At 38.7% G+C, this 12,662-nt stretch overlaps 1 protein-coding gene across 1 annotated transcript in view; it reads right to left on the bottom strand.

Moving 5' to 3' along the window:
• Nucleotides 1–12,662, bottom strand: part of GUCY1A2 (guanylate cyclase 1 soluble subunit alpha 2) — a 151,382-nt gene that overhangs the window by 19,439 nt on the left and 119,281 nt on the right. Inside the window, exon 7 of the mRNA XM_017816044.1 lies at nt 8,986–9,140. Within this exon, the coding sequence (XP_017671533.1) occupies nt 8,986–9,140 (155 nt within the window). The remainder of the gene's footprint in view (nt 1–8,985; nt 9,141–12,662) is intronic.

Here is a 12,662-nt window from a genome sequence, read left to right as displayed (position 1 = left end):
GTGATTATGCCATTTGTCATCTTCTCCACAGTGGAGAAATCTCTATCTGGCTAGATCTGAAAATTTAGGGCTTCTTTATCAAGTATCTTCCCTAAAACTAGCTTGCAAAATAAAGAAAATAACTCTATACATTTTGTTTCCAGTAAATTAAGTTAGTGGTAGTCAATCGCTTCCTGCGTTGAAAAGAGCAGTTTCAAGACAGAGGTAAATTCTGAGTACAGTTGGATATATGAAAGCATTCTTCTTCTTTTCCTCTCCCAAGATATTTATTCTTTCTCTCAATCAAACTGAAGGTCAAAAACATCACTGGGAAGGAATTTATTAATTTTGGTGAATTTTGTAATAGGTGGTTTATTTAGTGTGTGGAACGTTGACTTCTGGGAAGTAAATGAATGAATAAATCCTGTTGCCAGAAGAATTTTCCAGGATTCTCAGCACATATAATGGCACTTCCATTACTGAGTACTTTTCATGGGTCTTGGCTGAGACAATCTGTGTGAGGTCATTGAAATACAAAGGCATTTTCTTTCCAGCTTTTAAATAATCACTTGGTTATAAATCCAACAACGGTTTTGCCTTTGAACTTCTGTGGCGGTCTTTGTTAACATGTGGTTTGAAGGTCATAATTTATTTTCCAGATTGTCAATTTTATGATCAAAATAATGTAATCTTTTCTAAATTACACAAATGTTTGCAGAAGCCCCTACAGAGGCTTCTCTCTTTTCATCTCTTCCAAACTACAAGCTTAATACACTGAAACAACTCTTCACTTCACTGCTTCCCAAACTCTATTTCTGCACACAACGGCTGAAATCTTAGAACTTTCTGAGCTAAATCTGTAAGCTTTCACTGCAGTCACTCTTCTTCAAACTGACTATTCACTGTGGAGCATCTGGCCTTACTAAAAATCAATCGTTTCCTTCTCAGAGCCTAACATTATCTAATTTTAATGACAGTTACACAAGTCCGAAACTGTAAAACATATATATTCATTGATTCAGGTCAGGGTTGGCACTGAGATTAATTGATATTTTACACAGTTTTCCTCATAGAACAAAAGTGCGTGTTATTTATTATTAATCTTATTTTCATTTGTTTGCTGAATTGTAATTTGGTTACAATGAAATGCTCGAGGACTGATGGATGACTAACCATTTAGTCCTTTCGAGATTACTCCACTACTGTGGCTTGTGATAGACTCCACACCCTGTATTAGATGCACTGCTCGATTCAGGCTTTCACCCTCAGAACTTCTCTAGTTGACCTTTATTGGAATAACATTTCAGCTCTCAAGCAAGCATGGCATAAAACCTTCTTTACTAAATGCTAATGGAAGCTACTTATGATCACATTCTATCCTAATAACTTTAGTTTATACTTCTTTTAAAAAAAATACATTTCTGGCTCATGGAATAATGCTATTAGAAAGATTTTAATCATGATAAAAATGGTTTCTTGTTAGCATTCACTTAAAGAACAGGTTCTTAAAATTCCTTAAATGTGTTGGTCCTGAAACTTGGTTTCCCAGTCTAAGAATGAGATCATGGTTCAGAAATCGCCTCTGATTTCTTACAGCTTTGTGTATACACCAAAGAAACAAGTTATCTGCATATTCTCCGTTCACAGCAATGAGAACATTTTTCTGCAGGAATCTTCTCTCTTGATGTTAAAAAGAAAACAGTAGCAGCTGACAGCCATAGCCATTTCTAAGTTTCCTGTCTTCCTTTTCATGGGTACAAAGAACCCGAAAAGATACTTCTGCCAAGCAGCTGAATGAATAGTGCACATCCTCAGTGAGGACGAGGCCCAGCCACAGAGTGGGGGCCTTGGCTGGACACCAGGTGACCACCAAGTCACATTATTCCATGCAACCATTTTTACACTTCCCCTCTGGCTCAAGGGAAGATCCAGAGTAAAACCTGGTCTGGAACATCTCCTGGGTGATGGCACCCAGTTCTGGTTGGTTTCCTCACCTTGTGGACCATTCTCAGAGCACTTTTTTTGTGATGAAGTCGGACTGCCTGTTGTGAAAGTCTTAAAGCACAGTCTACCCTAAGCGCACAGTCTTATCCTTCACCTTCAAGAAATTATGTTCCAGCTTAAACTCTACCAAAAATGTCCCCAGACTGTCCCATATTCACTCAAGTGGTTGAATATACAATTTACAATTCAGTGAGGGTCAGGATACTCAAGCATTACTAAAAATTGTCTGAAATTAGGTTTGCTCTCAGCTTATCTTCTTTGTTGATGATTCAGGGGAGGAAGAATTTCTTAAACACTGATTTCCAGCTGATTAACTTTGACATTATCCTCTCCTAACCTGATATCTTCTAAAACTGTCTAAATTCTTGTTCCATCCCTTCCTTGGTGGAAGTGCTATTGCTTTCAGACAAAAAGAGTATCCGAGAATTATCCCTTTTTTTAATTTATTTTCAATTCCTCAATTTTAAAAAGGTGAGAAGGTCTGTGTGAGAATGGGATCATACTTAGTAGGAACCTTGAAGAAGCTTTTAAAAGCTGTAGCTCTTTTTTTTCATAGAAAAAATCACAGGGTAATATTTCAAAGTATTTTGGCAAGAAAAAGTCTCATCTTCATGAGTGAGTTCCTATATTCAGAAAACTACAGAATCATAGAATATACTGAGTTGGAAGGGACCCACAAGGATCATCAAGTCCAACTCCTGGCCCTGTGCAGGACACCCCAAGAGTCACACCATGTGCCATAGACTGTCATCCAAATGCTTCTTGAACTCTGTCAGGCTTGGTGCTGTGACCACTTCCCTGGGGAGCCTCTTCTAGCACCCAATCATGCTCCAGGTGAAGAACCTTTCACTAATGTCTAACCTAAGCCTCACCTGACACAACCCTCGGGTCCTGTCACTGTTCACCAGACAGAAGAGATCAGTGTCTGCCCTCCTCTTCCACTCACGAGGAAGTGGTAGTCTCCTCTCAGTCTCCTCCAAGCAGAACAGCCTCAGCCACTCCTCATAAAGCTTCCCCTCCAGATCCTTCACAATCCTCATAGCCCTCCTTTGGACACTTTCTAATGGCTTAATGTCTTTTATGTGGTGGTTCCCAAAACTGCACACAATATTCGAGGTGAGGCTGCACCAGGGCAGAGCAGAGCAGGACAATCCCCTCCCTTGACTGGCTGGCGATACTTTGCCTGATGCTTTCCAGGACATGATTGGCCCTCCTGGCTGCCAGGGCACTGCTCACTCCTATTCAACTTGCCATCCATCAGGAATCCCATATCCCTTTCCGTGGTACTGCTTTCTAGCCTCTCATTCCCTAGTCTATACCCACAACTAGGACTGTCCTGTCCCTGATACAGAATTGCTATTGTAATGCCAAAAATCAGTGTACTTGGTTTTAAACTTTGGTGGGTTTGAATTTCTCCCTCAGTTTCTATGCATGCTAGAAAGACCGGGAGACTAGAAAAAAAACCCCTAACTATGTCTCTATCTAAGTAATTGCACATTGTATTTGTTACTTTTTTAACTACGGAAGTTCATGTATTGGTGTTATCAAAGACTAGCCATGATTTTTAATGGAATATACTGTATACTCCATGTAGCTCAGCATGGTGAGTGTCTGTCTCTGATCTTTAATACTTTTGTTTCTCACCCATCTAAGCAGAAAGAATACTGGGTCTCTGCCCTCTGTTTGGGACATTAGAGAAAAAGGCTCAGTGCACAGGATTGCGCCATCACTAGGAAAAGGCCTCAGGCTTTGCATTGATGTAACAGTGCTGGCCTCAGGACTTGCCTGGATTTGTCTAGGCTTGAGCTTTTTGTAGTTTTAGCAGTTGTGTACCTGTCAGATGACTATTGCCTAAACATATTTTAGCTTTACATTAGCTGTGTGAAACTGCGGTGTAACATACACTGTTAACTAATGAACAGTGATCTCACACACAGATTATTCTGTGTAGAGTGAACTACCTATGGACTTTGAATAAAAATACAAGCACAAGCATGGCTGGGCAGCAGAGGCCCCAGGACCATAATCACACCCACTACGGGGGAGTGCAGCCTCATGGAAGCAGATGACACTGGGAACAGAAACCCGAGAATAAGCCAGCACATTTTGTCTACACTTTTAATACTGTAATTAGACTAACAATAATTTTTTCTGTCCATGTATAAGGTGTGTACCAGTTCTGTCCATAACTAAATTGTCTTCCCCTCAACATTTCTTGAAAGCATACACAGTTAATTGAACAACATAAAAACAAACAGTTTTTTAAAGAATGCTCCAAAATAATCTGAAAAGACTGAATCTGAATCAGAGTCTGTATAGATCAAATTTGAACAATATTTCTAAAAGAAATAAAACACACTACAGCAAAGGAAACTATGCACTGCCTTCCTGGAGAGCAAACCCACTGGTTTGTCCATACGAGGCAGAAAAATATAGATGTAGATATAGATATAACCTGAAGGAAAAGTAATATATATGAATAGACATAAGCTGTAAGAAAAAGAATTTGATTAGAAAAAATCTATAAGGAGTTTATAGAAATACTTCTCTAATTACCTAAAACTTCTTTCATACAACTTTCTGTGAAATAACTATTAAAAACATATATAAATTCTGCAGGGTTTAATCAATTTTAAAGACTGAGGAGTAATTTAGGCAAGTGAACACGGAGTGACCTCACCCAGCTGAATAGGGAGGTACACTTGGGTTGCTCTCTCTCCTAAATCAAGATAAAGATATGGGATACAGGCTGTTCAACTTTCCCTAAGCTCAGATCCCAGATGTATCACCCAGCATGTGATAATGGAAAGTATCTGTATGCAGCACTTAATTTCAGAAGCACATTCTCCACAAGGGAAATGCATGATGGAAAAGACCAGAGGTAGAAAGATCAGGAAGAAAAATAATTTCTTTTTAAACTTCATAAATAGCAACAATTGTGTTTACCTGCTTTTGAAAACTGCTTTAGAAATCTCAAGACATTGCATTGCAACACAACTAGGAAAACAAGATGAATGTTGGTATATTATATTAATATCCCATAAAAATAATTATTCAAGACTGAAACAAAGAATTAAAAAATATTTAATCTCTCTTCTCTGCTCAATAGTTTTGTAAATCTCATTGTGCTTCCTTCCTGAGTATGGAAAATAGGGTAATTCTATTCAATTCAGGATAAAGTGGATGAATTAAATAAACCCGCAGCTGATTCTTTTCCTATTCCTTCCTGTCCACATGTTTAAACAGAGACCAGTTTGAGATCTTCTACTTCCTCTCCAGCTTCCACATGTTCCACTCGAAGTTTTACCAGTGCTGTTCCAGTGATTTCATTTCACAGTGCTCAGTGATTCAGAGCAAACAGGGCTCTGTGATCCTTCTGTCAAAAGACCTGTCTGAATTTAGAGAACAAGATATTTCAAACAGAAGTGAGGTTTCAGATTCAATAGATTCTAAGTTCGCCTTTTTAAAAGGCACTGTTTCACATATTGCAAAGCTCTGCCCAGGCAGGTGTAACTGGAGTGAGGCTGCCCCAGGTTCACTGTTGCTGCTAGGCAACAAATATCACATCTTGTATTTATAATTTTAGACTATGATTCTTACTTAGCAGATTACAGGCTTGCAGAGAAGTGTCTGAAATCAATAATAGGTATTCCGAAGTGTGATTATTATTTGAATGCTAATGACGCTTTATGATGCATAAACTTTACTGTAAAACAAAAGCTGACAAGTATTGGACAAGTTTCTAGTATCTGCATACTTTATAAGCACAAAACTTGTATGCCAGTAGTTTCATTTAATCGAAAATTCTGCTATTTTCATACTGATTGCAGAATTATGTACTGTGGAAAACATTGCTTCCTAGATAATAGAAATATTAACTGAGTACACAGCAGCATAGTATAATAAATATAAGCATTTAATAGAACATAAAGTCAAATATAAAGGCATTTCAGTTTGTAATGAATCACTTTATTTGTGTACAGTGTACTCGTGCAAATTATATTCAAGAAAAGTAATATAAAGATGTATCAGATCAGTACTTGTTTATTTGGACAGTACAAGGATATTACGTTCAAATCTCCTAGATCACTTTCGGCAGCTCCAAATAATTCTGCTCCTTAGAGTATTTTGTAATTGCAGTCTCTCCTGGCTGCTGTGTCAGCAGTGTCATTTTTTTACTTTTTCCCTGTCTGTTTTCAAGCTTTCAACCATGCCAGAAGGTATGGTTTGAAATAGTCCTTTCAAGTTGCCACATGCACATTCATTTTATCTTCTCATGTAATCTCTGAAGCCTGTAATATAAAATTGCTCCTAGCCTGATCATCACTACTTTTAGCCATTTACCTTGAACGATAACTGCCTCTTATTCAAACATATTTTTTTGGCATTTTTTCTTCCTTTACCTGTAATCATGTGTTTAGTTTATTACTTGCACTTAAAGTTCTCTGAATCAAGCACTGAATTTGTTCAGCACATAACAGCAGATTGTTTACAGAGTACAAAAAATGCAGATAAATACCAATAATTCCATATTTTGCTGTGTTTTGTTTTGCAATTTTATGTTACAGCATTATTACAATGCCAACTACTTTTCTATTGTCTTCTCTTTTAGAAGCAACAGTCTAAATTTGTAACTTTCTGGAAGATAAGCATAGACATAATAGTCATATAAGGTGAAAATTTGGCCATCTTGAAACAAATGGTCATATTCCTACTGGATTTCTAGGATTAAAGGGAAGTGAAAAAAACCCATAGCCCTTTTTTTGACGCAACCTGGAAGACACACAGGGTGAGAAAATCTGACTCATATTATGCTATCTAGGACCTAGTAAGAATGCTCTCCAAACCCAGGTTACCCACATTTGACTTGCTATGGTACAGTATGACCAATGGCAGCCAGGTAGAGGTGAGAGAATCCATCTTCTCTGTGCTACAGTGCACTAGGAGTCAGATGAAGGGCAGCATAAAAGCACAGATTTCTAACAAACTCCACATAGAAGCCCACAAACTAGATTTCAGAACAAACTTTTTATGTGATGGAAAAAAAAAAAAGCAACCATGGAATCATAGGATAGTTTGGGTTGGAAGGGACCTTTAAAGGCCATCTAGTCCAATGCCCCAGCAATGAGCTGGGACATCAACTAGATCAGGTTGCTCAACAGTGACCACAAATCTGTGTGTCACAGAGGAGGTGCCATATCACTCATAACCAAACTCTACAGAACTGGCACTCGTACATGAAAGTGACTCTGGCTCCAGCGTGAAAAGAAGGGAGTTTTGTGATCATTAGTTCCCCAAATGTACATTCATGATATTTCCACAAAACTGCCTAACTCCCCAATTTCTTCTCTCAGGGACAGAAATATGAGCAAGCAACACCATAGCCTTGAGTGAAATCACCCCCCTGAACCACATTTGTGAAGTACTACGATCTCTTCTGAAAAAGTATGCACTGCACTTTCAGAATAACTTGAAGACCACCTCAGGTTGGAGAACATTTCTTTTTAAGAACTGATCCTGTTCAAGGAAAGTTCAGGTCCCTGTCATAGGGCCTTGGTTGCTTTTTGCCAGAACACATACCTTCATTTGTATAAAATTAACACCAAAGGCCCTGCTACTTTGTAACTTTTATAACTGGCACCCAACTGGTGAACAATCTCATGCTGATTATTCAAACAATGTTTTACAGGGTTTCTCCTATCCCACAGTGGAAGACCAGAACCAAAAGCAGTAGAACGCTATCTGAAAGGTCCCAAGGACAATTTCTTTTCAAATGACACCAAGTTGCAAACAGAAATTTCCTATATATTTATTGAATTTATTTTTATTTAAATGAAAACATTTTCTATAAACAATAGTAGATTGGGTCTTTCTCTTGCATGTTACCAGACAACTCTATCAATCTATGTCTGTTCACTTTATGATAGAAAGCCTATTCAGTTATTCTGCCTCTTGTTCAATTTGCTACACTTGCTCCATTCTCAAAATCTGATCTCAAGTGAATGTGATCTTCAGAAGAATGCCATTTTATGCACTAGTTTAATTACTTTTAACCTTAGTTTCTGACTGATTCATATTTTAGCACACTAGACACTTCAATTCTGGAGGAAGAAATCCCACTTGAAATTTTTATTTACGTAGATAAGTATAGGAAAAAATTGATATTCACAGTTCTGAATAGGAAAAAAACTAAAGAAAAGCAATATTGTTTCAACAACTGTATACAGATTTACCACTCAGTTTCAAAACCTGAGCAAAATCTTACTTCAGAAAATTACTTTGGATATAAAACACTGAAAAAGAGCAAGATTGATATCTGCCAAAAAAAAGTGAGTACATCAGCTGTAGTCCAATCAGTAGAAACTCTAATAATCAAACTGTCAAATTTGAACAATAAGGAACACTTTATTTTAGGAGCTGTTCCTCATAACCCGATTTAATCAAGCCTTCTCTCTATTTGCATAATTTTTTCAAAGAAATAGGGATAATGCTTTGCCATTTTCAATCTTTTTTCCTACGTTAAGAATATGTCTCTTTAAAGTGCTAAATAAGAAATTTTGTCTTCAAGAAAGCATAAAAACTCTTTGAAAGCTTGGCCTTACTGGCAAAATTAGAGACTTTCTTCTGAGCTAATGGGAATGTCCTTACTTTCATGAACTGTGTTCAGTGGGTGGAACTCAAATCCTTAGCCAAAAGCTGTAATAGTGCACAAAACTATCGTGCTTTGGGAAATATCTCCCACTTTTTTTGTTACATGCTATTTTAGGCAGAAATGGCTAGCTGTTCTGTTGTGCCTCCTCGTCTCCCCTGCCTGACTTCTTTGCACATTCTGATGCAAACCTGCAAAAGAAAGACGAACATCCCCATGTAACACCTCTTTCCAGTTGTCCTGGTGCCTTGATGACTTTCTGTTGAAGTTCATGTGTTGAGGACAGAGCATGTTACAAGATCAAACTCAAAACAGGCTGAAAGACAGATTATGAAAAGGCTAAGAGGACTTACTGGTACGTGGTGGGACTGACATTGATGCGGCGTGGGTGACTTCCTGACTCGAACTTGCTTGCAAGGGTGACATTGTTCCCAAAGAGACAATAGCGTGGCATTCTTACGCCAACAACACCAGCCAGCACTGAACCTGAGTGAATGCCTATCCTCATCTGGAAAAAACAGGAGATCCATGTCAGTCTGTTTCTCCTGTGCTGCCCGCAGTTATGTCATTAGCACTTATTTATAAGCCAGTAACAGTAACGCTTAAAATTAATAGTAAACCAAAGAAGAAAGAGTGAAGTGAAAGAAAACAGATTCTTCTATTCCTCTACCTTAAATTAGATGCAATTAAAAGAAAAAAGAACGAAAACATGGTTATCTTTTTACTAAAATTATTTTCTTCTTCTGTGCGCATTTGCTGGAGACTATGACAGCCAAAACAGGAATCGTGAACAGAACAGGATGGGATCATCCAGAGTTACTGCAATATCAGACATCTAATTACACAAATAAAACATTACTGAGGGTTATTTTCACCACCACTTCTAACACAGGCTTTAAAGTAAGACCCAATTTTTCTCAAGCTGGCAGAAAGAGTAGTAAAGTGGAGTGAACGAATAAGGTACTTTTATCTTCGTATTTTTCTTCCAAACTCTTCAAAGTCTAAGGTCTTTCTCACTTCATCAGACAGATATTGCAATGGTGAGAACGCTGAAGATTGAGGCACCAATGATTTTTAAAGTAATTGTATCCTCCTCAAAATAAGAAGGAATAAATCCCCCGCAAACTAAAAACCCCCGTGTGATTATTCTAGCAATCATCCCCTGCAACTGTCTGAGATGTGGCAATTACATTGATCTGTAAAGCTCAGAGTCACCATTCAAGTTTCTTTCAGAGTGAATAAACAGAGATTTATTCTGCATACATTTTAGCTACCAATTGTGTTTGCTAAGAAAATATTTTTTACAGATAGAAGGGTCTTTTTCTCTTGTTAACTTTATAATATTAAAAAAATGAAAAGAAGATATTTCTATCTTCTGAGGATACTCTTGCTCACAGCAACTGGATTGCTGTAAAACATATAATGCGAAGAAAAAAAATAACAGCTACTAAAACAGAGAATCTGATGGGGTATGAATTAGTTACCCCTTTTTAATGTGAATAAAATACCAGCATTTTATAACATTGGTGTTCATGAAGTCCTACAAACATGTAGGACCCCACATTATTTCACTGACTATGTTTCTTCCCATGTGGCCAAGACTTTTACCATACAGCTAAGTATTTTTAATTTTGTTCCTCTCTTATATGTCACAGACAATGGGTATACAATTATATCTGCTATACACTAAGCTAATAATATCTCTATACACTAAGCCCATGCATAAACTAAGAACATGTTCTGCATTCAACGTGATACTACTTACAACATTCTCACAGGCAACATAAAACCTTCAATCTTCATCATAGTGTTGTTAATTACAGACTAGGTTGTTCAGTGGGGTTTTTTCCTTCTTTTTCTTTCTTTCTTCCTTTTTTTTTTTTTTTAAGGCTGTGAATAAGCGGCATTTGATTTAATTGAACTTTTAAACCTTTACTATGGTAAATGAGCAAACAGCGCTTCTCATTATATGTGAGGTCAGTACTTGCCCTCATGTGCTGGGGGAAAAAGTTTTCCCCCTGGAATTAAAAAAAATAGTAACCCCTGAGGGGGTGGTGTCCCTTGGGGTTGAGCCAATAAGCGCTCTTGCAAAATATAAACATATCACAAGCAGACCGGAAAAGAAGGATGTTGTAGTTGTTGGAGAGAGGTGGCCCTGTTGTAAGGCCACGAGGAGAAGGGGCCCGGAGCCCCACTGAGGGCTGGGCCCCTCTGAGCCCTAGCTGGGGGGCTGTAGGAACTTGGAACAGTGTTAGACTGGGCCAAATATTTGTAGCTAGAAAGCTGAAGGAGTTTTTCTCCACTGTGAGTGGGCAGCAGGAGATACTGAAAAGCAGCGGCAGAGCAGCAGTGAACAGAGAGACCATGGCAGAGAGCCAGAAAGAGATAAGATGCAGCAGAGACAGCCTGCGGTCAAGCAGGAAGACACAGAGATCTCTAACGGAGAGAAACAGAGCAGGACTAAGCTCTACAGAGAGAGAGAGTTTGGGGTAAGAACTGAAACAACCCCCCCAAACCCCTCTGAGACCTCCTAGAGAGGAGGAGGAGATGGACTGCTATTTGAGAGGAGTCTTGGAGTGCAGCATGCACCAGAGAGAGGAGCTAAGAAGCTCAAGACGTCCCGGAGCTGGACTGGGACAGCCAGACTGAATGCAGAGAGGGTGACCTTGTCCTCCCCTGCTGCTGCTGCCAAGCTGGCAGTTATGAGACAGAGCACAGGAGCTCTGATAGAACTCTTGAGGCAAAGGCTTTTCAACTGAAAGCTGCCCGAGACGTTCTGACTCGGGTGAATCCCCCGAGGAAAGGGACCGTCACGAAGATCCCTGCACTTCGTGATATGACGTGGTGAGGTGAACCTTTGTCCTGGTTACCACAGTCCACGGAAGAGAGAGAGACCTTCGATTGGAGCCGAAGGGCTGAGAAGGCAAGAGTAGACCTCTCGTGTGTACTGGAAAGAGATCCAGCTACAACAATCCAGCTACAGCTGCTGCATGGAAGAAGAGAGGCTGCTGCCCTGAGAGTGGAAAGGATCTTTCCTTTTCCCTTCTGGACTTTTATTGGAGGCAGAAGAGATTGATCCATTGTAAATACTGATTTATCATAGGAGAGATAGTTAAGATTATGCATATGATGCATTGTAATATTTATTTTTACAGCAATTGTAATATAATTCTCTTTCCCCCCCAAATTGAGTCTTGTGTAGTGTCTGGAAAACCCATCTCACACTGGGTTGAGATGTGGGAGGGGGGCTTGAACTCAAGAATTAAATTTTAGGGGTCTCAAACCAGGACACCTCAGCAGAAAGTCTTGCTCACATAACACAAGTATGCTCTCAACTTTCAATAAATAATAAAGAACCTGTTTACAATGCCTTTTTCCTGTGAGATGGGAGACAGATTAGTTATTTTGCACACAATTTTAAGAACAGAGCTAATGATACCTATTTGTTCCACTGCTACTCTGCACATTTATTTAAAAATCACAAATAAACCACTTGCTGTGACTTCTTCTAGGGCACACTCAAACACATGCGAAGGCCAGATTAAAACTGTATGAAAAGTATTAGGTTTGTTTTAGTATACATTAGAGTGGAAAGAAAATTGGATAGAAAAACATGTACTAAAAAATAAAATTTACTTTTGCAGTATATGCAGTGAAAGCTAAAGTTGTTGTTGGTTGGTTTTTTTACTTTCATTCTCAAAGTGTTTCCCTTTACATGGCCACGTAGTTTTTATCGTTCAGTGCTTCAGTGACAGAGGACTTCCAAAGGGTTTCCAAGTCCATCAGGATTTTCAAATTCTCAGTAGCAAAAGTTTAGTCACTCTTGAAGAACACAAACCCCACTCATACAGTAAATGCTTCCAAGATCTTTTCTCATGATTGTTTCAAAAAGACACTGGGAAAAGAAATGGCCTTTGTAGTTATCATTTTTCTGCTCTGAAAGTGCCAAGGAAACCAGTAACAGTCCCCAACAGTTAAGGAACAGTGAAGTGACAAGGCAAAAGATATTTGTAGAACAGAATACTGGAAG

Source organism: Lepidothrix coronata, unplaced genomic scaffold (assembly GCF_001604755.1).
Source record: "Lepidothrix coronata isolate B3197 unplaced genomic scaffold, Lepidothrix_coronata-1.0 Scaffold53, whole genome shotgun sequence".
Lineage (NCBI taxonomy): Eukaryota > Metazoa > Chordata > Aves > Passeriformes > Pipridae > Lepidothrix > Lepidothrix coronata.
The sequence above is the reverse complement of the archived record's forward strand: the minus strand, read 5'-3'. Positions and strand labels throughout refer to the sequence as shown.